Source organism: Trichinella spiralis, assembly GCF_000181795.1.
Source record: "Trichinella spiralis strain ISS 195 chromosome Unknown Scfld5, whole genome shotgun sequence".
Classification (NCBI taxonomy): domain Eukaryota; kingdom Metazoa; phylum Nematoda; class Enoplea; order Trichinellida; family Trichinellidae; genus Trichinella; species Trichinella spiralis.
The window spans coordinates 2,762,043-2,787,492 of NW_003526944.1; the positions used below are offsets into that span (position 1 = coordinate 2,762,043).

General features: G+C 36.9%; 9 protein-coding genes across 9 annotated transcripts; 4 read left to right on the forward strand and 5 right to left on the reverse strand.

Annotated features, from left to right (window-relative positions):
* Window positions 1–1,744: 1,744 nt before the first annotated feature.
* Tsp_04287 (hypothetical protein) lies at window positions 1,745–4,582 on the reverse strand. Its single transcript, XM_003375054.1, has 9 exons — window positions 4,409–4,582; window positions 3,875–4,050; window positions 3,648–3,797; window positions 3,022–3,584; window positions 2,791–2,948; window positions 2,664–2,719; window positions 2,408–2,522; window positions 2,136–2,354; window positions 1,745–1,864 (listed from the first exon to the last, which is right to left on the reverse strand). Exons 1-9 carry the CDS (start codon window positions 4,580–4,582, stop codon window positions 1,745–1,747), a joined length of 1,731 nt encoding a protein of 576 aa, XP_003375102.1.
* Window positions 4,583–5,076: 494 nt separating this feature from the next.
* On the forward strand, window positions 5,077–8,578 carry Tsp_04288 (zinc finger protein ubi-d4 A). The gene is made up of 13 exons (XM_003375055.1): window positions 5,077–5,106; window positions 5,260–5,437; window positions 5,624–6,063; window positions 6,239–6,320; window positions 6,372–6,450; window positions 6,698–6,854; window positions 6,907–7,179; window positions 7,255–7,413; window positions 7,474–7,567; window positions 7,628–7,822; window positions 7,887–7,955; window positions 8,016–8,088; window positions 8,323–8,578. Exons 1-13 carry the CDS (start codon window positions 5,077–5,079, stop codon window positions 8,576–8,578), a joined length of 2,085 nt encoding a protein of 694 aa, XP_003375103.1.
* Window positions 8,579–9,043: 465 nt separating this feature from the next.
* Tsp_04289 (conserved hypothetical protein) lies at window positions 9,044–10,007 on the reverse strand. The gene is given in 5 exon segments (XM_003375056.1): window positions 9,044–9,320; window positions 9,342–9,497; window positions 9,543–9,708; window positions 9,719–9,780; window positions 9,973–10,007. The coding sequence occupies 5 exon segments, from the start codon at window positions 10,005–10,007 to the stop codon at window positions 9,044–9,046; spliced, it is 696 nt and encodes a 231-aa protein (XP_003375104.1).
* A 10-nt stretch (window positions 10,008–10,017) lies between these two features.
* Tsp_04290 (transmembrane anterior posterior transformation protein 1) lies at window positions 10,018–11,771 on the reverse strand. The gene is made up of 2 exons (XM_003375057.1): window positions 10,615–11,771; window positions 10,018–10,558 (listed from the first exon to the last, which is right to left on the reverse strand). Exons 1-2 carry the CDS (start codon window positions 11,769–11,771, stop codon window positions 10,018–10,020), a joined length of 1,698 nt encoding a protein of 565 aa, XP_003375105.1.
* Window positions 11,772–13,354: 1,583 nt separating this feature from the next.
* Window positions 13,355–16,114, reverse strand: Tsp_04291 (alpha-(1,6)-fucosyltransferase). Its single transcript, XM_003375058.1, has 8 exons — window positions 15,954–16,114; window positions 15,041–15,307; window positions 14,868–14,974; window positions 14,544–14,738; window positions 14,380–14,485; window positions 14,150–14,287; window positions 13,744–14,086; window positions 13,355–13,675 (listed from the first exon to the last, which is right to left on the reverse strand). Exons 1-8 carry the CDS (start codon window positions 16,112–16,114, stop codon window positions 13,355–13,357), a joined length of 1,638 nt encoding a protein of 545 aa, XP_003375106.1.
* A 1,363-nt stretch (window positions 16,115–17,477) lies between these two features.
* Tsp_04292 (elongation factor 1-gamma) lies at window positions 17,478–20,011 on the forward strand. The gene is made up of 12 exons (XM_003375059.1): window positions 17,478–17,492; window positions 17,551–17,676; window positions 17,726–17,942; window positions 18,252–18,335; window positions 18,469–18,485; window positions 18,514–18,661; window positions 18,744–18,778; window positions 18,960–19,140; window positions 19,207–19,361; window positions 19,406–19,598; window positions 19,665–19,789; window positions 19,859–20,011. The coding sequence occupies exons 1-12, from the start codon at window positions 17,478–17,480 to the stop codon at window positions 20,009–20,011; spliced, it is 1,449 nt and encodes a 482-aa protein (XP_003375107.1).
* Window positions 20,012–20,592: 581 nt separating this feature from the next.
* On the forward strand, window positions 20,593–21,599 carry Tsp_04293 (nicotinamide N-methyltransferase). The gene is made up of 2 exons (XM_003375060.1): window positions 20,593–20,678; window positions 20,846–21,599. Exons 1-2 carry the CDS (start codon window positions 20,593–20,595, stop codon window positions 21,597–21,599), a joined length of 840 nt encoding a protein of 279 aa, XP_003375108.1.
* Window positions 21,600–22,012: 413 nt separating this feature from the next.
* On the forward strand, window positions 22,013–22,452 carry Tsp_04294 (hypothetical protein). The gene is given in 3 exon segments (XM_003375061.1): window positions 22,013–22,176; window positions 22,199–22,336; window positions 22,350–22,452. The coding sequence occupies 3 exon segments, from the start codon at window positions 22,013–22,015 to the stop codon at window positions 22,450–22,452; spliced, it is 405 nt and encodes a 134-aa protein (XP_003375109.1).
* Window positions 22,453–22,938: 486 nt separating this feature from the next.
* Window positions 22,939–25,165, reverse strand: Tsp_04295 (hypothetical protein). The gene is made up of 4 exons (XM_003375062.1): window positions 25,122–25,165; window positions 24,372–24,444; window positions 24,155–24,245; window positions 22,939–23,996 (listed from the first exon to the last, which is right to left on the reverse strand). The coding sequence occupies exons 1-4, from the start codon at window positions 25,163–25,165 to the stop codon at window positions 22,939–22,941; spliced, it is 1,266 nt and encodes a 421-aa protein (XP_003375110.1).
* Window positions 25,166–25,450: the final 285 nt, after the last annotated feature.

Here is a 25,450-nt window from a genome sequence, read left to right on the forward strand (position 1 = left end):
TTCAAACGAAAAGTTATTACCCATATTGTTGTTTAAGAAAGTTGCAACATGTGATCAGCCAACACTAAAAAGAAAAACTTCATCAAATCATGGAAACATTCAATATTTAAATGAAACATGATAAGAACTCACTATTTATAATTATAAATCCGAATAAATAATTTTTTGGCTTATTGAAAAAGTAAAAACATTTTACATTTACAAATACGTTAATACTTATAAACTGCTTACTTTATAGAATTGAAATCGTCAGCATTGCATCAACGAGATCAAGAAAATGTCACATTTTAAAGCTTCATGAAGACGGCTAGAAACTGAAAATTGTTCAATAACAAAAGTGAACGGAAGAGTAGCGAATGCGCGAACGTTCAACTTTGGTAAACAAGGTTACTACGGCCATATGACACAAGGACGTGAAGCGAATCGTCGCGCACAAAAGCAAACAGTGTGAATAATGTATGCATGATTATAGTTCTACCTTCCGCTGATAATGGTAGATACGTTTGACAAACAAAAGTTGAAAAAAAAACGTTACTTATCGTGAGAAGCATAATAAATTTTCTTCGATAAACAAAGATGGCACATTTGAAAATGAATGATATAAAAGACAAATATAATGAAAGAAAAAACAATGACAAGCTTATTACACGTATCTTAGAAACAAGAAAACATAAAAAGTCTCGTAAACAGCCAATTTTACGATGTCGAATACAGTGTGGCTTACGGTAATTTAAATATTTGTTTATAGTGTAATAAGGTTCCTATTTTTACAAAGTAAGTTTTAATATTATATATTTCAGTTAATAATGATAGATTCTACATAATTATGAACTGGAATTGTATCATTTTTATTTTTATGAAAATGCTGTTAATTTTAATGAAAAACGAATTCGAATTATTAATTTGCTAATACCTGAAAATCTTTACAATAAAACAGTACATTTTCTTTGGGTTTTTTTAAATGAAAACTTGTTTTATCCATCTTAGGAAATTTTATATTTGTTATTTTCTTATTAGAATTCCGAATTGATTCATTAATTAACGTGACAGAATTTCATTTATAGAATTCTGCAAAAGCAAATGTAATTGTTAATGATGCCATCGCCATTTATCATTGGAGTTGGTGGTGGTACGGCTTCTGGCAAGTCGACAGTCTGTCAAGAAATAGTCTCTCGTCTTGGTGCACAGCGTCATGGAATAGTTGCGATGATTAGTCAGGATTCATTTTATCGAGAATTGGAAGGCGAAGAGAAAGAATTGGCAACTACTGGTAAATATAATTTTGACCATCCGCGGGCTATTGATTTTGAGTTGCTTGCTCAGACAATTAAGGATATGAAAAACTGCAAAACTGTCTTGATTCCTTCGTATAGTTTTCGATCAAACAGCAGAATACCGGACGCCTTTAAGGAAATTCCTCCGGCTGACGTTGTTCTTGTCGAAGGCATTCTGATCTTGTACAGCAGTGAAATAAGGGATCTGTTAGACATGAAACTTTTCGTAGACACCGATCCTGATACACGATTGGCGCGTCGAGTGATGCGTGACATGAATGAACGCGGTCGAGATTTAGAAACGATTTTATACCAGTATTTGAATTTTGTCAAGCCGGCATACGAGGAATTTTGCTTACCAACGAAAAAATTTGCCGACGTTATTATTCCCAGAGGTGGTGAGAATTTGGTAGCTATTGATTTAATTGTTCAGCACATTCTTGAGATTTTACGTTCACCTCGAAAGCCGCCTAACAATCCACCAGTCGATGCTGACGTGATACTGCGTGATCGCCGTAAAGGCGATAAGGGTTTGAATAAGACTCCTCATTGAATGCATTTTTTGTAATATTTACTTTGACAAAAACTATCTTTGTTATTTTTATTTCACTTGTTTTATAATATTGTATGAGTCTGCACAATGATGCTGTGGAATGAAAATTTACTGTCATATTCACTTTTTACGTATTTCATTACTGTATATTTTGTTTTGAAATTTCCACAGTATAATAGCTGTAGAACATCCAAACTCAGTGGCTGTTGGAAAGCAAAATCAATTCAACAAGAAACTGCTGGAAAATGAAAAGCTCTTCTTTGTAAATTCATTACATAAGAAGGTAGGAAAATTTATTTTCAATATACATTTTCATTTCCATCTTGAACAGTTTGGATGTAGCCTAGCTCATAGTGTAACCTTCTCCGACAATAAAATATATTATCACAATTTTCTTCTCTACGAATGGCATGAAACAGTGACCAGCCGAGTTTTTTCAAAAAGTACAGCTGCGTGAAAAGTGCTCTAAGGTGAATCGCCTCTTCACCAGTCCAGAAATTAATACGGACAATTAATTGTCGTATTGTCTAAATTATAATTAACCGAATAACCGTGATTCATTCAGAAAAGAAAGATTTACCTTGAAATCAGAATCTAAAAATTTTTCCATGAACTCCCATTCACCTCCTTCAAGATTGACAAACAAGATGGTGATGTTTTCAAACTTTGTAGGTAAGTAAGATTCCACTGCAGATCTAATAATACATACTTTGAATAAATTGTTAATTTACTAACTTTTCCTTACAAATTGTTAGCCAAAATTCGGAACAATTGAACATCTTTTGGCACATCATTATTTGATAAATGACAAACAGGATCGAAAAGGAGAAATTTACATGTATACATGGAAAGCGACGGCAGCCAGTCGGTGCAGCTTTGATCGTATCCAAAACTTAAACAAGATAGCAACAATTTAAAAGTGGCAGTTAAATTATTAGTTGTAAATTTGCACCCAAAATAAACAATATTGCAATTGTTCGCATCGGAAGCAATTCTGAGATCAGCTTCACATGCAATCCATGGATTGCCGTGATTAACCATCGGTAAATGGATCTTCTTACAGTATGTCATTTCCTCTTTAAAAAACACTGACAAACGTAGCATCTCATCTTCGTATGAACCTACAATTTTAGATGTGTAACGTGGATATATATTATGAGAAGAAGAAGAAGAATCAATTGAGTTTCTTTATACCAATGCCTGCAACAGGAACAGAATGAGGTCTGTTGTTGTTTGCATTAAATTTTACAAAGCCCAAAGTGAAACGACAAGAACTGTCCATAAATTTACACTCGCCCCATTGTTTGCTAATGTACAATGCCATTGAAAATTCAAAGTACATTCTGTTGATCATCGTGTACCATTTGTAAGATAATGATGGATTGTCATTTTTGAAATGAATAACCAAGATAAATACGCGTATTCGATTGAAAATATCTGCATCGGCCATTTCAGAAAAAATGTCCAACTGTGATTCTGCATCCCAGCATGTAGTGCAATCCAATTTCAGCACGTCCAGTATTTCCTCTTCTCCAACAATGGATTGGAACAACCGAAGAACACGTTCGTATTTTTTCGTCCAAAGAATCCAACGTTTGGCCATGCTGTCTGTTATTATGAAACCAATTCGATGATCTAAACGACCGCCAGTGATATGCTCTCTTCCACTGGGTAAAATTCCGCCGGAATAAACAATTGCGGTTGCGTTTTTGTTGAACTTTAAAAATGACTCTTCCGCATAAAGATTGTCCAAACTGCTGAAAAGGATTCACTATTTGTATAAGTTGTACTGATTGAAAAGCAAGTTCAAATATTCCTACTTGGTGAAAGATATCCACTTTGGCGAGGCCTTCAGCAATTTTGCATGCAAAGTTGGATCTTCAGCGCAAATTGTAAGCTGTTGCTTAGAATTGCCAAAAGTGAATTTTCGTTTGCAATGAAACGGAACGAAACTGAGAATTTCCTTCAACCTGAAACAAACCGCATTCAAAATCATAAGCAACTGTTTTTGAAAAAATAACATTATTCATAACACACAAATAAATACCTGATCCATTCATGCGATGGCTTCAAACATGGCGGCGGTTGTGAAAGTTTGTACTGGCTTTTTGGTTCACATTTCAGGTTGAAATAAATCCAAGAAAGGTACACGAATAAGCATGTTAGAAATGGAGCACCAATGAAACTTTTCAAATAGATATAAATCTTCATGCTACACCGATGCTGAAGAATAACGATTTTACATTACTTGAAATGCAAGAGCAAATTTCTTTTAAAATCATCACTTGCAATTATTTAAATATTTATTTAATAAAATTATATTAATAACAACAAGCTTTTTTTACTTACAAAAATGTTTTGTGGATGTGCTAAACAGTTGCAAATAAAAGATTGCTTTGTTATTTAATTATTTATGATATGTTTATTTATATATATAATAAATTATTTTTTAATTAAAATGTGTATGTAATTTGTTATTGCTATTAATAAACAGTTTATTATATAAATAATAATTATATGTTTTAATAAACTTGAATTTCTTTAATCTACAAAAGTACGTCAAGGTAATTGGACAAAGTACGGTCAAAGGGTGATTCATCAATACAGCGAAAAGCGTTCTTTTTCCAACTGCATTGTTTTTGCCATTTGAATCAGTGAAACATGGCCGGTCACAGTGCCTCATATTTGGAGCAGTTGGAAAGTTGTGCCAACTACAATCGTCGCCTTTGCATCGAGCGCCAACAACGCTTGCCATTCTTGGACTCGCAGACCGGCATTGCACAGGTTCCCAGTCAACTTTGGCGTCGTGCCAGCGACCGGCTTCCAACGAATGATCCGAACGTGCTTTACAAATATCCAAGCCGGGATTGGCGCAAGAAGAAGCCGTCTGGTGGGGTGAATTTGAATACCGACTTCAAAAGCTCTGCGGATAATGCCGAATCAGCGGATCAAAGCACCACCAAAGAGCAGACAGAATCGGCTCGTTCCAGCGTGCCCGACACGCCTGTTCAACCCACTGAAAGGGAATATCGGGCAAGTTCAAGTTCTCTCTCGAAAACTGCCTTGTTGATTTGATTTGTTTTTTTTTGTTTTAACTCAGTTTTGCTTTTTATGATGCTTTATGTATATATGCATATATATATGTTTGTGCAATTGTTTTGCATTTTTCTGTACAGCACTACTTCTGTTTTGACATGAATTAGCATTACTTAAAGAAAATTTTTCATTTGCAAAACTTGTTTATTTCCAATGTATACGTTACATCCGTATCAGTATCAAGTGATCTGTTAGTTGTTAATTGTAAGTATGTCGTTTACTTTGCAATATTCTAACCGTTTTTTTTTATTTTGCTATTTCTTATTTATGCTAGCTTAATAGTTAGATGTATGATTTGAGTTCTGATGTTTTTCCTTTTATTTTTGTTTCTTGCAGGAGCCAGCGTGGTATGAAGATTACACGGAACTTGTTGGTGATGAGTTCGACGATCCATCGGATCCAGACGATTATGAAGAATATTCAAAACGTAAACGAAAAAAGAAAGCCACCACAAAAGGCGGCAGGAAAGCCCATGATTCGGCCAATCCGGTCGAGCGACCGTACGCTTGTCCTCGTATGAACATTTTCCTACTATTTTGTTCTGTCTGGTGCTTTGCATGTATTGCTGCTGGTGTTGTTGCATGCGCTTGAAATCTAGTCAGGCTTTGCGGTGTTTGCACTCGGAATGAACGGTAGGGCTACTTTGAATGGTCAGTGTGTGAAGCAGAACTCTGTTTGATTCGGCAATTTTCGTGTTCAGATTGCTCGATGCGCTACAAAACCAAACCCGGTCTGCACTACCACGTGAGACATCACCACTCTGACGCAGTAGCTGGAGAATTACCCATTTCCACTGATACGTCAGGTTTCCCAGGTGCTTCGCAACAGCATCAGCATAGTACGTCAGGAACTAGCACCCGCATGGCTCCTATGCGTAAAGCGGCCGCGATATCCGCTTCAAGAATTCAACGCCAAGGTATGGTCGAATTGAGCAGCACATGTGATCTTTGCCAGGGGGACATTTTCGAAAACAAACGCACCGGTTGTGCAGAACAGTTGATTAACTGTTCTGATTGCGGTCGAGCTGGCCATCCGTATTGTTTGCAATTCAGTTCCAATATGATTATTTCGACAAAAAAGTACGGTTGGCAGTGTATTGAATGCAAATCATGCGCAATTTGCGGCACTTCTGAGCATGACGTAAATACTTTTTGTTGTGATATATTTTTTTACTGTAGGAGTGTAACTTGACAATCATTATTGTGCTTTGTTTTGAATTGAAAAAATTGTATTCATAATTTTGAATTCATTTAGCAAAAATGATTTCACTGCAAGTTGTTTAGTAACGTGATTTTTTTCACTCTTAATGTTTTAGGAGCAGCTACTGTTTTGCGATGACTGCGATCGTGGTTTTCACATGTACTGCTTGACACCGAAATTGTTTGCACCACCTGAAGGTAATGATAGTTGATGACAAATTTTTCTTTTCTGAAACTGTTAATTTATAGGAAGTTGGAGTTGCGATTTATGCCTGAATGAGTTTCATCGTGATCAACGGTTGACATCATTGGGACAGTCTTCACAAACGTTTGGACAGACATCTGGAATTGGCCTACGTTAAAATTTTTTGGATAATTGCTTGAATGAAAAATAGTTTAGAATTTTGGTGTTTGGTAGCTTTCACGCGATACTTTTGAAAATGTAAACAGACACTTGTAACAGTATATTATTCATTGGCGTCATTAATGCTGTTGATGTGATTTATATAGTAAAAGGTCTGTTTTTGTTAGCTGCGTTTTCATGAAATAACAATTTTCGTAATGTTAATTTTCAGCATACTGTTTGTAACTGTTTTGAAGGTTTCTGGACTAATTTATGAATATCTTCCAAATGCTGCGAACAAGACGATGAGCAATTCTTGTTTGGCAGATACCGAAAGTTTGCTTGCGCTTCTTCCCGTATCCGGATCGTTCAATATAGCCAATAATATTGTATGGCACATTCTTCTGATATATTGAAAAAATTTCAGACTTTCAATTTTAGACTTTCAACTCTACTTTTGAACTTCTTTTCACTGCTGATAGTTTACTTACTTGGGATGTTGGCAATTGTAGACCACTTTCAAAGGCCGACTTGCCGCAATTAGACAACTGGCATGATCCTGAGAAATGGCTTGTTCGAAATGCTCCAAGACCTGTTTTACACAGTGATCGCGTACCTTCGATGTGGGATACGGTTGTGTTCAGTAACCGCCACAGCTATTATATCAACATATCTACACCAGTTGTTGTTCAACGATTAATTTATCATGGTCAGGTAGATTATTTTTTCTTTTTATACAAAGTACATTTTAAAAAATGAACATTTACGCCTGTGTTGCCATGTATATAGGAACACAGCAGTGAATCATTTGCACGTCATCTGAACAGTGTGGAAAGTAAGTTGCAGTTTTTAAATGGCTCGAAAATAACGTCGGTACCAAGCATCACTATAACCAAAACCAATTGCCAGTTGTTTACAGGTTGTGTCAGTAACAATATTAAAGATGAGGTTGTAGTACAAAAAAGTAAAGCAATAAATGCGTTTTATTTACAATTATTTTGTTTCAAGAATATGGCTGCTATTTGTTCGAATGTTCGCTGCGCCAAAAATTTGCCATGTTCCAATAGTATCCGCCCAGTTGGCCATTGTTGTCCCATTTGTGGTTTGAGAATAATTTAAAATTCTGCCTTTGCAGATGACAATTTTTGGATACATTTTACAGGCGCTTTGGTCACTTTTACCTGTGATTCATCAAGCAATCAACAGCTAGTTGGTCAGAGAAGTTGTTCTGACTTGGACTGGAGTTTTGTTTTTTCGAAAATTCGATCTGACACTTGTCAACTCGTGGTCACTAACAGCATTGATTTAGACAACTACAATGCTGATATAACTTCACAATGTTTGAATGAAGTTCAAAGTATTTTTTTTTACAAATTAGCATCCACTGATAAAATGTATAAATAAATTGATATGCTTTACAGAGGAATTTTTGCTGTCGAAAGCGACAGAATGGACCGTGTCGGTAGCAAAATGGAAGAATGTAAATTATGGTAGATGAAGTTTTCGTTTTGTTTAATTATGATTTAAGTATACATTTATTTTTGATTTAGTTTTACTGTTTTGCATATGCATCGCTTGTCTTTTGACAGTGTTAGGTTTGTGGAAAAGATCGTATTTGTCAAGGTATGTCATTGTTTAACTGTTATTATTTTTTCAACTACACTGAAAGTTAACCAAAACAGAAACAGCTAGAAATTTGAGATTTCGAAAAGTAAACTTTGTCCACACTGTGCAAGGACACTGTTTCATTGTGAAACCTTGTCGCAGTATGTTTATTGACATTGAATTGTGCAATCAAATTTGCAGCTATGAAATGAAATATGAATGCTGTGAAATTTAAGCGTTTGCTACATTCAGAATGTACTCCAATCAAAGGATTTTCTGGTCTGTAATGTGGAATCGAGATACCGAAGATCAAGTACATTTACAAATGCCAGCACCATCCACGTCTGATCTTACTGTATCTGACGATTGTGAGAAAACTTCGCAGAATTTTGAAAATCCAATTTACATGCACAGTTTGCAAAATGAACTCGAAGACAACGAAGAATTATTACTCGCTGCTGCTGCATTTTATGAAATTCCAAGTACATTGCGTACTTCTTATGATTGATTTATCTATCAATTGCGAAAAGTTAATTGATCAATTATCTATAGTTTAAAAAATAACAATTAAAAAATCATTTTTATTTTGTCATACTGTCGTAGACCGATAATATTGAAATCAGTTTTCAATTGTACGTGAAAACTTTTGATTTTTAAATTTACCTTTAATTGAATGTAAATTTTCAGTTATTTAAAAATGAAAAAAAAACTTTCCTTGATGTATTCGTCATGAAGCAAAAAGTAATATCAATTGCAATTGTAATACAGTATGCCAAAAATAATGCCTGAAAATTATTCTAAAAGCTACCATAATAATGTGAAGTGTTATTGAAAAGTATGTAGTTTATTAATGTAATTGATCGTATTCTGCGTTGTTTGTGCTTATTTGTTTATTCGAATTTAAAATAACTCGCTCTGCTATTAAATATGGTTGAACGAGTTCGGTCAGTTGTGCAACTGTTTCGCAATACTTCTAAAACCGCCTTTGCAACTGTGCGCTTTTTGCACCGAACACCGTCAACATTGGCGGCTGGCAGTGAAGAAATGAATCATCCGAAGCGAACCAGCCAAACCATTTGGACCCCGGACCCGGAAAAGCAGGCCCGATTGTCAAGGTTCGGTCGTTTCGTACAGTCGTGTTTGCCGAAATATGTGCAAAAGTTGCAGTTGGCAGCCGGTGACGAACTCGAAGTGATGATCGAGCCGAGTGGAGTTGTGCCGGTGCTGACGTTTTTGAAAGGGCACCACGCCTGTCAGTTCACCAATTTCACCTTCTTGACCGCCGTTGACGTGCCAACGCGAGCCAACAGATTCGAGCTTGTCTATTCGCTGTTGTCGATCCTGTACAACGCCCGTATTCGAGTAAAAACTTACACAGACGAGCTGACACCGGTGGATACGGTGACGTCTGTATTCGAAGGAGCCAACTGGTACGAACGAGAAGTGTTCGACATGTTCGGCATCGTTTTCACGGGACACCCGGATTTGCGTCGAATACTGACTGACTATGGTTTTGAGGGGCATCCGCTGAGAAAAGATTTCCCTCTGACCGGCTATACGGAGGTGCGTTACGACGACGAGCTGCAGCGTGTTGTAAGCGAGCCGGTTGAATTGCTGCAAGAGTTTCGCAAGTTCGACCTCAAGTCACCGTGGGAAACGTTTCCCACGTTCAGAGACCAGTCGATAACATCCGCAAGTCGTAATATAGAGCTTCACGATCAACCAGAACAAAAGTGAAGAGGAAGCAATAATTCGTATTCGCTCTTTTACTTCTCGCTTTTTAGTTCGTGTTCAGTGTGAATTAATTTATTTCACAATTTGTTTCAAATTTTTTAAAATATAAAGACAAAACATTTTTCATTTGCATTTGTACACAGGTCGTTGTTTATTGTTTGTTATAACATCATCAGAACAGTGGGTGATTTTGGACATGGCATTGTTGTGAAATTACGATTCAATTCGGTCATCATTGCACAATGTATATCGATCCACTTCTTGCAGTTCGTCGGTGATAATTTTCGAATCTAGAAGCTCGTTGGGTTCGTCCAAATTTTCCGACGACAGTGACGTCATGCTGCGACTTTTCCTCAGCACACGTTCCGCAATTAGATCCGTCTCTGCCGTGGGCGTAGCCCGGTGCAATCCGTTGGCCGGTGCCGGTGGCCATTCGGCTCCTTTCTGCAGCAGATCTGTTACAGTGATGCCTGCCGGCACTTGGGTCTGTTGCATCACGTCGCTGAATTCCAACAGACTGAGCTTCGGCGAGGCCGGCAAGCTGCGCGCTTTCTTCGTGCACAGCTTCTTCAGCAGTTCGCCTTGTTGGAGCATTTGCTCGTAAGCTTCAATATACTCGGCAGATTTGCCCATCATTACCACGCTTATGAGCAACTTCAACAGTAGAAGAGCGACGAACACCAGCGCTAGTGTTGGCCAGTGTTTTGCGGGTTCAATTTTGAAACTTTGGCTCAGTATCCGGAACACCAGAACGCTGAAAATGTTTGTTTCAATTTTACAAATGAACAACAAGTAAACTTAGCTGCTCACCTCAACGGCAACGGTATGAATCCCATTCGTCGTGACACTTGATCGCAGTGATCGGTGAGGGCGTTGACTTGGCGACTTTTCGCCACGTCGTATGCGATTGTAATTGTGAAATCTTTGTACACGTCTGCTGGAATTTCGTTAAATTTGGTAATAAACGCGTGCTTTACCCAGTCTACCAACAATTCGGCGACAAATACAAACACCAAATCAGGAGCCATGTCGAAAAAGTCATCCCGACGCCAGCTGACAGCCGACATGTTTCTGACGAAAACTGCACCCAGCAGAATGACATAATGGAAACGTTCCCTGACGTCCGAGCAGGCCATTTGGAAAAGATTGTTTCGGGCGAATTTTTTGAACACACTTCCCTTGAGTTCGACGAAATTGTTGCTCATCATGATCGTCAGCAGTGATTTGTTTTGCGAATTGAAAGCCACATTCAGCGTGGTCGCTTGCAGCAAAACCAACAAAGCGTGCAACCAGACGTAGACGATTGCAATCACCAAATAGGGGACCAATTTCAAACATCGCTGCTTCGCACTGCGCAACTGACCACCGGCCAGTGGCTCGTTAGCCGTCCAAAACAGCGCATCCAGAATGTCCTGACCGAAACTGCTGAACAACTTGTCGGCCACTTCGAGCATGTTGAAAACAATGTACAATTTGACAATCGCCTGACCACGAACCATGTGGTACATGATGGACGTGTCGAAAAAGTTGACCAGAAAGCAGGAGACAATTAAAATTATAATTTTCAACACATCGCATCGTTCCGAAGGCGAACAGCCGAAACGACCTTGACAAAAGTGACCAACGGCGATCAGAAAGCGCAACGGCAAGAATGTGAAAACGTACAAAAAAGCATCGGTGCACTGCAACAGACCGCAGAACAAAAACTTTTCCAATTCTCTAGGAATTCTCAGCAGGGCGTAGATTTTTCGACGCCTCTCAACGTATCTCGCTTCGTCACTTTCCAGGGCATAACCGCGCACAAGCTCTGAACAGAAAAACGTGAACAGCGAAAATCGACCAGCGTTATTATTCTCCTTCCAGTGATTCGATGCGAACCCGTCGTGGCTATCATCTACGTTGCGTTCCGCTTCTGAAAACACAATTCCTGCTCTCCGAGTTCCATTTTTGTACGCTTCTACGTTCATTGGCAACTTTTGGTAGATTTGAAAAATAGTTTATTTAAAAATATTTTTTCATTTATTTTTAATTAATTTACAAAAATGTAAAGAAAAAACAATGCAATATCGCCATTATTGTAATATTTAAAATGTTTATTTTTGTTACAGTAATATGAAATCAGGTACAGTAGGATGTAGTCTGTATTATTTTTACAAATTTGTAAATTTTATAAACGGCAATTCTTTCATCGTGTTATTGTACAAAAATTTCAAAAAATAAAAACATTTTTCTCTGATTTCATTCAAGTACTTCATTTTTTGGATATGAATTGTTTTGAGCTGATTGTCAATTGATATTTGTCAAACCTAATTGATTGTCTAATTGACTGTTAGATTTTTCATCGTTTATAAATCAACGAAACGTTTTATTCAAAATTTTAAATATTTAAATTATTTCATTAAACAAAGCATGATAAACAGAATGAGATCATTGCCGAAGTCTTAATCATCAGAAACTTTTATTTGCACCTATCTTGCGCGCAGTTGTATTACTGTTCGCCTGCTTTATGCAAATTTTCTTTGTTTGCCATTTTCGACTTGTGAACGTTTCGTGTTTGGTTGAAGTTATTTTCGACTACTGTTCATTGCATATTTGAATTGAACAAGTATTCAATTTCTTATTTCTGTTAAATCTGTTTCTGATTGCAGGCGACATTTTTATTTTACTTCAGTACCGGTGAGTTGTTTTTTTTCCGTTTTTTGGCTTAACATTTGTTGTTGGTAGAGATTTTATTACTTTTAAAAAATTATTGCCATCACTTTCTTCCGAACAAACTGAAATTAACAGTCATTTTGCTGTTGCTGAATCTGTGAAGCAATTTCAGATCAACACTTTAATAAACACGTTACAAAGATTTTAATTAAATGCTGGAAAATTTAGAATAATCAGGATAAAGTTGTTTTTTCATTAAAAAAACTTTTTCTTCAATTTATTTGAGACGCCCGATTAGCTCAGTTGTTGAGAATTATGTTTAAAACGTCGTGTAGCGTCGTTTAAAGTTTTACTGATTCAAAGTGAACAAGTTGCTGAAATGCGCGTTTTTCAACGCACTGGTGCCCTCCTTACTTGTTAATAACAGTCATACATTTCACAGTGGATTTATTGCTATATCTGTTGACGTTATTCATTTCTTGTCATTATTACTTTTTATTAATTACGTCATTTTGGCCTCTGAGACATACGATTTCCTTCTACAGCGAAACATACTGTACAAAACTGCTTGTGCAAAAGCGATTATCAAGTGCCTTCTTGCATGTTATTCATATTTTTTCTTTCAAATTCAAAAGTTCAAATTTCTGTTCAAAAGCTCTAAATACGCCATAAATTTTCGCAACGAACTTTTATTTAGTTGCTTTTCTTTGGTAAGGACACTTCATAAGCTGAGTTGACTAGAATTGGACGCCCCCGTCTGATTTGAGAAATGAAAATGACTAGCAGGTACAGTTTGTTTTTGTTTGTCTGTTTCAATCCCTGACAATTTTGAATGGATAAACTGAAAAAAAAGCTACAAATGTTGATGAGCAAAGAGGAAAAACACAAACTCCAACAGTTATTTCAATATTTCACTCCAATCATAAGGGGTCTCTGCCAGATTCCACGCTTCTTCAACTTTGTAAGATGGATAAAAACCGCTCTTCTGGGTTCTTCTGTTCACACCTTTGCTGTATCCGTTCCAATGATTACCAGCAATGCCAATTCGATCACCAATTTTCAGCTCAATTTCATCTGGTCCTTCGGGTTTGTGGTCCATGAGCGCGGTAACGTCATGCGGATGCTGTCCACCGAAATAATACACGTCATCCAGAGAACGAAAAGCGTACGCCATGTCGTCGCCTCTTGTTTGCATCAGTTCGTATGCTAGTCGGCAAACCTGGAAAATTTTCACACTTTGAATAAAGGAATTTGAACGCAAAAAGCACAGAAAAAATTCAATCCTACCTGTGACGAAAATGTGCAAACCAGAAAATCGCACAACGACAAAAAGTGCACGTCAGCAATGATCCCATGCAAAGATGCATCAGTGTAACGCTTCTGGGCGGTGGCCGATTTTGCCACCTCATAACTGCCGATGAACAGATAATTTGGATATTCTCTTTTGAGATCGTCGAACACGGTCGGCTCGTCAGTAGCCACGTAAACTGCCCTTTTTCCACCGGCCGGTAGAAAGCTGTCATTGTGCAACATTTGCACATCGTACCAATTTTCCACCTCTTCCATGTACTCTTTGACACTGTGGAATGAAGCTTCGGATAATAATTTGTCAGTTCGTCGAACGTGAATTCTGCAAAACAAAATTCGCAAATTTCTCTTCTGCAAACAAAAATGGGAAAGCACTTCATTCTACCCGACAATTGGATGTCTGAAGCCGTATGTTTCAAGCTTTTCGTCTAAATCCAGCTTCACTGAATCCACAAAACGCATCAAATAGCGAACAAATTGTCCAATCCACCAAACTGGAGGGTACGAATGCACTTGAAGCAACCTGACAAAAAAGCAGTGTAAATTGTTCAAAATGTAGCAGAGCTTCAATCGACAACAAAGAAATTTAAATAATTTTTCAAATTTCACACTCACTCATCGGCTAATTCTTTTGGAAAACTCAACGGAAGATAAGGATACTGCTCTTTGTCGAAAATGATGTCCACGATTGGTGCATCAACCAAGAAGCTTTTTTTCAAATCTACGCAAGCAACAACATTTATGATTTATTGAAGAAACATTTTTAAAGTTATTTCCACCACCTTCGGCTGTAAACATCGACGGTGGAACATCTTCCGCTTCGGTGCACGTCTCGCTGAGAGGCTTGAAAACACTCGTCCAACCACGCGAAGAATAACTCCACCGATCACCTCGGAGAATCATCGTCCTGTTTGTGTAATAGGAAACAATCAAGCAAAACGTCACATGGTGCATCTGGCAACCGAATCCGCAAGCTGAAACAACATTAACAATAATAAAGAAATACATAAAACATTCCCGACTAATGAAATTCAATTAATAACATTTGTTCAAAGTGCAAGTCAATTTTCTGGCGACGTGGCATTTTTCAGGATTTTGCAGACGTCCAAGCTGTTCTTGTACAGCATTGCCGAGATGTTGAAGCCTGGCACTTCGTAACTGCAAACGATCATCCGCTTCACCGAGTTTCAAACTCTGGGTGATCAATTTTCTGGAAATTATATTTAAATTATAAAAATCCAAAACATAAATTGTGAAAATATTGTTTTCTTTTAACTGATGTTGCCGTTTCAAACGTTGGTACGCTTTGGCAATTGCTTGATGAGCATCATCTTGCTTTTCCTCTTTCAACAACCCTTCGAATACACCACGAATTGCGAAGCCGAGTTCTGTCAATTCCAAATGCAAACGCTGGTATATCAATTCGTGGGACGGTGAAATTCGACGCTGCTGTTGTGTTTGACCATGGTTGTTCTGTTCCGGTGCGGTCACTCTGGGTCTTGGGAAAAAATTCCTATTGTCCACCAATTGCGGACATTGCTTTCTGAAATCAATTATCCACAATTTATGACGTCACAATAATGATATGAATGTCGATGAAATCATTTCTTTCATCATTATACAACAATAATACAATTCCTACTTCATTGATTCAACGAAATGCTACACTGTTCTGATTGAATTTGTTCGTTTTCACATTAATCACTCAATTCAATAAGCATCATTACCAATAAGAAGGAAAAATTACTACTATTTTTTTTAATATGACGTCATTTAACAATCGGCTCTTTTATATATTTTCTTATTCTTCTTTTTTTGTATTCTCGTTCAATATTATCGATTACTGGAGAATTTAATTTTCGATCAAGTACAGCTCTTTTAATCTCTATCGCATTATAATCAGCACACTGACTTTCTTTCAGAACATATTATGCAAATATTTACAATTAACGACGACAGTTTTTCTACTGCTTTTTACAATAAACATCTTTTGTTGCTTTAATGTCAAACTCTGTTAAATCAATAAACATCATTTAATGAATTTGAAAATGGAAAGCATTATGGATTATTAACTGAAAAATAAAAAAGTATTTATTTCAATATCTGAAAAACCTGTTGTACATTATCTTACTGTACATATTTGTTGCAGATGCTTTGCAGAGAAATTGCATAAAAATGTGCTCACTTACTGGAGAACATCAAAAGCTTGTTGAATAGAATCACTCTGTTGTCGTAAAGTGTTCACTTCTGCTATGGCTTCCTCCAAACGCTTCAACAAATGTTGATCAACATCCGAGTTGTAATAAGGGTCTGCTGCTGAAAAAAACTCAACTTCAGCCGAACAGAACATTGAATCTGGGCAAACCGCTACTCACATGACTCGAAAAAAGGAGGCAAGATGACGAGATAAAGCACATATGCTAGCCAAAGGAGACATGAAGTACCAATGAACATAAGCACGAGACGAGGCATGACACTGACGCGTCGATTATCAATTTTTGACCTCATCTGCCAGAATGTCAGGATGAATCAAAGGCACGTCTTCTGGGCAAGCAGAATTTATTATTTATTGCGCTGTTGGATTATACTGACGCGTCCAATGGTTGCACTCTTTTGGGACGCTTGGCAAGCCAGTTCGAAATTTGATTGCAACTTTTGGAAGAACGTTTCGACCAATTAAAAGAAACCAAACAATTCTCCACACCCCTGTCCAAAGTATCTCTCGAATTTGCAGTGGAAAATTTCAAGATTGAACAATTTATGATGTAGCGAAGCTCGTCAGACGTCAGCTGAATTTTGAATAAGCTGTTTCTACAAACCAACGGTACCTGAAATTAACACACTTGTTAATGTCAATATTCACATGGTAAATTGAAACGAGGCATTTCTGTTCACCTAATACGACAGTGCGAAATTTCAATCAATCAAATCAAAAAAAACAATACATACGACAAATTAAAAGGTAAACAGCAGTTGTTTAGTCGTTGAGATTAAAATTATACATACAGTAAGATTTAAAATAACTACCTGCGATCTAATAAAAAATTCTTCTTTTATAAATGAAAACGTATCACAAATTGCTAAAAAAAATAATATCTAATTACTTTATGCTGCATGAAAAATAAATGCTCTCAACTCGAAAGCTATTCAGAAACTTTGAAATTCCTTTAATAAATTACAGTAAAAATCAATTCAAGTTTAAAATTTATTAATGTAATTATATATTGATGTTCACGTTGATGAAGCATATTTGAAATGTAATATATTGTATTTAAATTTTCAAACTAATGGTGGATATGTAGTTAGTATAATTGGTAGAATTGGATGATGGAATATTTAGCTTAATCAAATAATTAAAATTCATAAACATTGGGAAATGAGCAGTAAATTTTACAGTAATTAATTAAAACACTATAGAAATGAAGGTGAAGTGTCATTCGTTCATCATCATAAAAATATTTGCAACCAATTTATCATAATATACGCTTTAAAATAATAAGATTATAATAATAAAATAATAAAATGCAATAACGGCTTAATTTTGCTTTAAAAAAAATAAATTTTTATGGTGATAATTTTTGAGCTACCGTTTTTTGTTACCTGAATTTCATTAACAACGATATCGTATATTGCCTAATCAGCAATTTTGATAGTAGTTTTCCGTCGTATCACTGTTCGGTATTTGTTGCAGTTTGTTATTTCGAACACTACAAATGGCTATTGCAGGAGTAATTTGTGCTTATTGTTTAATTGCTGTTATGCCAGTGTTGATCATATTTTTTTCAGACGTTGTATGGTGATCCGAATGGCTTCCGGGCGAAAAAAATTATTACAGCAGCTGAATTTGCTAACAAAAAGATCAAAGTTGAAACTCTTAACAAAATGAAACGCAACTGGGCACACCCACCATCGGTAAAATTTATTTTTAATTTATTTCATTAATAGTGACCGATTTATTTAGGAACTTTTGTTCGTAACAAACGAAGGAAATCAACTTTTTGATTGTAATTCTATTGCGTGCTATTTGGCGAATCCATTTCATGGCAGTGGTGGAGGTGATCAATTTCATGATTCAGAAGTTCTTCAATGGATTAACATGGCCGACTCAAAAATTCTTGCACCTATTTTATCATGGGTCATTCCATGTTTGTCGGCTGAATCGTACAACAATGTTGTAAGTTAATATTGTTTGTTTTCTTTTATTTAACAGATTTTTGTCATATAAGTTTATTGTTACGTTTCTTACTGAAAATATTTTTTCACGAATTTTCACGAAATGTTGTAGCTGTTAAATTGCTTTTGTTCATATTATTTCTATTATGATGTGGTAATTGAAACTGTACAGTTATATAAGATTGTGTGTAACTTTTGTATAAATTGATTGAAATTGAGCTAAATGTACTTATGAATCATGTTTAAGCTTTTTATTTATGCATGGAATATTATTTTAAATATTAATATTGTTTTTATTATTTGTTAATTTTTAGTTGTTATTTATATATTTTCAACCTTGATGACATTTCTTCACAGTGCAGAATGGAAAGCAGCACAGCGTTATGTGCTGAGCATGGGTTTTTACTTCCTTTGTTTGTTTGATGTTTATTTTTTTATTGGTTTATATTCTTTTTTTTTATTATAACTTACTTCTAATTCCATGGGTAATGTAATTTTTGGAAATAGGGTAAACATTTAAAAAATTTTTAGCGGTAGACGTCGAAGCTGTTTAATAATTAATTTTAAATGTTTAAGTATGTCACTGAAGCAAAGGCAGAATCCCTGGAAGCAATGGGATGGTTGAATGAGCAATTACTTTCGAAGACGTTTTTGGTCGGAGAGCGAATATCCGTAGTGGATATCATTTTGGCGTGCAATGTTTTACCAGCTTACCAGCACGTGGGTTTACCATTTTCCTGCTTTATTTTTATAGTTTCATATATATAGTTTCTATGTATTATTTATTTTTATAGTTTAATTTATAGTTAGCCATTCTCTTTTTAAAGAAAAGCATATGATTGTATGCTTTTAACTCAAAGAGATAAAGAATAGTTGTACTCTTTCCCAAACAGTAGTCTTCTGCCAATATTGCATTGAGTACTACATTATTTTTTTAATTAAAAAAGATTTTTTTGTTTTTTTATTTGATTTGATTTGTTTGTTGTTTAGCAAAGTTTTAATTAATGAATTTAACAATGCAGGTTTTTGATGAGAGGGTTAGAAAGCTATACCCCAATGTTACTCGTTGGTTCTTGACTATCATAAATCAACCGTTTTTCAAAAAGGCGATAGGGGATGTACCTTTGTGTGACAAACCAGCCGTATTTGATTCAAAAAAGTTTGAAGAATTTATGAAAAAAAGTTTAACTGTCGAACGCATAGGTTTGTATTATTTGTTTTGTATTAAATGATAATTTGTTGCCATACGGTGGGATTTGTGCTTTTCAGCGCCGAAAGATAATAAAGATGGAGCAAAAGTGCAATCGAAAGCGAAAGCAAAACCAGCAGAAGCTCCTAAAAAGGAAGTTGAAGTTGACGTTGAAGAAAAAGTAGCAGAAAGTGACAAGAAAGATCCATTTGCTGCTTTTCCAAAGGGGTTGAACGTTTTTTTTTCTCAAGAAAATTCAGTGGTGAAATTATTGTTCAGTGTCAAATTGTTTGTTTCAGAAAATTTGATATGGATGGTTTCAAACGAGTTTACAGTAATGAAGATACTGAAACCAAAGCAATACCATATTTTTGGTCCCATTTTGATCCGGACAATTACAGTATCTGGTTTTGCGAATACAAATATCCAAAAGAGTTGGAAAAAGTGTTCATGAGTTGTAATCTCATAACGGGTGAGCTGTTTGGATTTATTTTTGATTTTTTTAAACTTTTGATGTTTTGTTGTTGTTTATTTCAAGGCATGTTTCAACGACTGGATAAGTTGCGCAAGAATGCGTTCGCAAGTGTATGCCTGTTCGGCGAAGATAACAATTCAACAATATCCGGCATTTGGATATGGCGTGGGCACGAATTGGCGTTTGAGGTGAAATTCGGTTGTGTTGAGCGTTTTTCTTTTTTTTTACTATTTTTCTTTCTTATTGCTGTTGTGTAGCTATCGGAAGATTGGCAAATTGATTATGAAAGTTACAGTTGGTCAAAGTTGGATCCAAAAGATGAGAAGACAAAATCACTCGTGAACGAATATTTGAAATGGGAAGGGAAGTTCGACGGCAAGAAATTCAATCAGGGGAAAATTTTCAAATGATGCCGTGTTTGTGACTGATGAGCTTTTGCTGTTCGACACGTGAATAAAAAGAGAGAGAAGAATTTTTGCATATCATTTTCAAAATTACATCATTTGATTCATTTTTTTATTTTTCGAAATGTTGTTTTGACACTTTGCGCACTTTCTATTTTTAATAATTTTTAATTTTCACTTTCCTATTGAAAATGATGATAATTTGGTTGTGTCGGTTGTGCATCAAATTAATTGCTGGTGAAAACTGATAAGCAGGCCTCTGTTGTTTGTTGGTTTGGAGCGTGAAAAAGATCTATGTGCGTGCATACGGGTTGCAACGCATCCGCTTTTATATGCGTGTTGTCAGTTGTTGTGACGGAAAGAGTTTCAAGCAGGCTTTCAACTTTCAAACTTCAAATTGATTTTAAGCTCAATGATCAGGTCGGTTGGGCGAAAAGTTGGCCAATTTTATTATTACACACACGTCAGTCATCATTTTCCTCCTCACTCATTCACTGCAAAGTGGCTACTTTTTGTCTTTGGCATTTTATTTCGACTGGAAATATTGTGCTTTGTGGTTGGTTCACATAAACAAAAGAAGACTGAAAATGCAGAATGATCTTCCTTTATTGACTAGAGTTGACTATGCTTGGGCATTTGATGCGAAAGCTTATTTGTCAGATTTTTATTCCAGGTAAGAATTTCGTATTTTTTCTTATCATTCGGTAGTAGTATTAAGATGCATTTGAATATTGTGGAAAAAAATGAAATTACTGGCCACATAATGTTTTAGTTAAATGAGTAGCTAGGATGTGTCGGTGTCGTAAGCGACTGGAGGTGGGAGTTTGTTTTGTATTAAAGTATATTATTACACCGACGGGATGTTGACGAATATCAGACAGGACATGGTGAATTTAGCCCAGTTTCGGATCCGGCGATGACGATGATGCTGTCGGTATTACCGATCATCGCTGAACGTCTGTCGTTGAAGAAGGCTCCGGAAACGGGAATCACTCGTCTCCTCGACATCGGTTCCGGACCCACCATCCACATGGCCGTGGTGTTCCGTGACAAGGTGGATGAAATCTACTTGTCCGACTATTTGGAACAGAACTGCGAACAGCTGCGCTTGTGGATGCAGGACCGGAAGCCGTTCGACTGGCGCAGCGTGTTGGGCTACATTGCACAGCGTGAGGGTCAGGCGACATTGTCCGTCGAGGCGATGGAAGTGGCCAGTCGGTCGAAACTGCGGGGCGTGTTCCACTGCGATGTGTTCAAGCCTGGCGTGGTCGACTGGCCCGACTACGACGGTCTGGGCTTCGACGTGGTGTCGTCGTTGTTCTGCCTCGAGTTCGCCTCCAACACTGTCGACGATTTCACCAACGCCTTGACCAACGTGGTCAGGTTGGTCAAGCCGGGCGGCTACTTGATCTTGGGCGGTGTGCTGGGCGAGAGTTGGTGCAAATTCGGCGGTCGACTGTTCAGCAGCTATCCGCTGACCGAAGCCCAGCTGTTCGCTTCGCTGCGACAAAACGGTATCAACCCCACCGACCCCACATTCACCTATTACAACCATTCGGATATATTCCTCGTACTTGCCCAGCCTACTCAGTAGCGTAACTTTCCCTCTTTCTTCCTAGTTACTTTTCAATTTTTCTAACTCATCTGATTTAAACAACTTGAAAATCATTTTTACTGTACTGTAACAAAAAGTTAAACATTTTTTAATCATCAATCATGATTTTTCATTTCCTTTTATTCATTAATGAATGGATTTTTTTACACGAATGGTTGGCATAATTCATTTATGAAATTAAAAACCTTGAATTTTTTTTGAACTTTGAACAATTGTCAATATAAACGAAGTTATAAATTTAATCATATAGCATTTATGGTGAAGTGAACATATGTATAATATTATCATTGTTATTCGCTGTTATGTTTCGGCTGAACTTCCTCCTCATTAATTGTGTCGTTTTCGTCATCGAAGAATGCTGCGTCCTTGTCCAATTCGGTGTGCATTAGTACATGAAGGAACGACTCCTTCCCGTAGGGCAGGATGATGCCCATTCGCCTGATGACCGGCTCTTTGTTGCGCATCTCTTGCCAAACTGTCGACGCTTTGACGCTGACCACCCCGTCCGGAATTACCATGAATGTGATCGTGATGTAGTCCCTTTGAACTTCCGGAGGTATGTTTGACGAATCTTGCAGCCGCAGCAACACCTTGCACATGCCGGTGGGCAAGAGGAAACCGCAAGACGGCTTGACCGTCAAAAGACGTGGTCGGCTTGTCTTGATTTTGAATGAAATTGTTTCGGCAGTTGGATTGCTGATGCACAGTTGTGAAATGTGATCCACGTAGGCTGTGGGTCGGATTTTCAGCGCGTTCACCGTCAACAGCAGTTGGTCGAGCACGGATTCTTGTTCTTTATCATTCAGCCGAAGCGCACAACCGAACTTGCTGAACAGGTTGTCTGTACTCTTCTGTTTTTCCATTTTTGATTTCTCTACACAAATTGCCTGATCTCAGTTCGAACAACTCAGCCACACTGTTTATTCTGCAATTGCTGCTCAGCCGCGATGAGGGCGCTTTTAATTTTAAACTATGCATAATTTTAAACTGTTGCTTTTTAAAGTGACTTTAAAATGCACTTCGGCACGCTCAGTTTATTAATTTCTAACACTTTATTGTAAATTAAAATGAAAAAAAATATTACACTGTACGTGTAAGGAAAAGTAGGTTCCATTTTGTCTGTGTACTTTCTTTTTCTTGTGTTTTCGTTTCGATATTTTGTTACATGCTCTGATATTGTCGATTTGAGTTTTTTGTCGATTCGTTATCGATCGTTCAGTGAAAATTGAAAATTAAACTTGTTTGTTTAATTGTGTACTTGATTAGGTATACAGTTCTTTTGATTTGTAACTTGAATTTTATTGTTTTGTAATGCAGTTTACTGTGGGGAAGGTGGAGGAGTTGTTCGCGTTGGACAGGTGGGTACGTCGATCCCCAGTGCAAGCAGTTCTTCGCGCTGTCTGGCGAAGCGTTCTCTGTGGAAGTGCAGTCGTCGTTGGTGTTCTTCGGTTAATTCGACAACTTCACTCGAAGTCGAATCCGGCTTAAGCGCCTTCGTAAGAACATCTTCCCAGTTGTCGCCGGTGTTGGCGAGTGGATTATTTTCGTCGTTGCTGCTGTCGACTTGTTTAATTCTTGCCGGATGATTTGCGCTTCGGTTGATCAACGTGATCAGTGTCAAAATATCCCCAGTTTTCAGTTCGTCTGATTGTTCACTTCCATCCGCTTGTGGGCACTGAACTTTGTTGGCCAATTTGCCCGCAATATCCAGCAAATGTTGATCCGCTTCCGGTATGACGCTTTTCAATTCGTTCAAATCGAGCTTGTTTCCCGAATCGGGCAACACTTTTCCACTGTGGTTCCAATTCGGCGTGCTTTTGCACTGGTCGTCGAGGACGCTGCTGTAGGCGAAGTTGAAAGGCATTTTCGCAAATTGGCACTCGTCCAACAGACCGTAAATGGATTTGCTCATGTCGTCCAAAGTTCTACTGTCCTCTTTGTCACCGTCATCGGTCGGACCGAGTTCCACAACCGCTTGATCAGTATCTTCAACATTGGGTAGGTTATCTGTTGTTGTTAATTTTGAGATGACGCTCTCCTCCTCCACCTGAGTTGCCGCGTTCTCTGTCCGTGTGATCGCCTCTATCGATATACTGTTTGTTAGGATCGGCTTGTTATTATCGGATGCCGAAGTTTGAACCGCTTTCTCATCAGTCGATGAATTTTCCATTAGCTCCGACTGGAAAGGAAACGATGCAATTTTTTCCGCCTCTCGTTTGCACAATTTGCCGAGATTTTCATCGACAGACAACAATGACGAGCACACCGTAGGCACTTGTACAATCACTTTGGAACAACTAGCCATTGTTAGTATTTTCCTTGCGGTCTCTTCATCCATATTTTCCAAGTCCAACGAGATGAGCTTCACATTGGTAGCTAAACGGATCCGTAGTTGGAAATTTTCAAACTTAACAATCAATAATTGTTCAGCGTAGCGAATAAATTGTTTTCAATGCTCTGCCAAAATTTTGTCCAACAAATAGCACAGATAACAACATTCATTTTCTCGAATGTTGAATAAGCTTTATACTTACGTTTGTCTTCACACGATTGCTCAGTGTAGAATTGCTTCCCATTTAGCATGAAATGAATTCTGTCCAAATCTTTAGCCAGCAGTGAAAACATCTGAACGTCGTCACTCTACACACGATCCTGTTTTGAAATAAACCTCTTAACAGCTAATCAATTCACTTGCTTTCTCTTTCGACGTTTCTTCTTCGTTGAGCACCACTTCTGAGCTACTTTTCTTACCGTTCGCGTCAGTCGATTCCGCTTGTTCAAATGCAGCATGTATTGAGCTAGACGAGCACAGAACATTTCTGACCTAAACAAGTGTTCAAGAATTTTGTTTTTGTCTAATAATTATTTTTTGAAAAAAAGTTTCCATTCATAAACAAATAGTTCGTGAATTCGTTGTTAAACGTGATCGTTTAGTATAAATATTGTTATATGGGGTGAATAAAAGAAATTTTTTTTCAAATATTACAGTATTACATGCGATAATCATGTTTTAATTTGTTCCCCATCGAATGGAGTTTCCGAAAAAGCATTTCGAAGTGAAATATACGCGAATTATTTGTGTTTCGACTTTTTGTTTCTCAATCGTCAGAATAACGAATTTTCAATTGTCAAATGCGATTTCAATTGCAGCATTTCGAATCACTTGATTCATATTGATAAATAACGGTGGTAGCGGATATTTATGTTGAAATTTTGTTTGTTAATCTCAGAGAAAAATTTTCACATTTTACTTTTGAAATGAAATAAATCTATCAATTCTTTTTGCATGTGCGATTTCAGAAATTTATTGGCAATAATTAATTGAATGAGAAATATTGAAAACTGTTATCATAAAGATTGTTGCTGATTTTCTTAATAATAATGATGATGATGATGAAGAATAGAAGAAGTAGAACACAAAGAACATTTTTGTGGCCGACATCTCAATTGTACAAATTTTCGACAAAATTTATATTCTAATTAAACAGAAGTATCGCTTACCTTTCTGTCTGGTCTGCGAATGGAAGTATTTGTTCCAATTTCATCTGAAAAGAAAATCACAACAGTACTAGACAGTATTTTCGGCCAAGGTCAGAATTTTCACATACATCATAGATGGACTAAAAACAACATCACACATTGCAATGTGAAAATTCTCATTTTGATTTATTACAGTTATTTATATACGTCAGATATACGGTGCTTGTTATTATGAATTAAACATTTTGCAGGCCATTCATATGAATTTTACAATAATACGTGATATATAGCATGACTGGATTGTGTACCAAGTGAATTATAAATTAAACTGTGAAGTAATAATTGGTAAT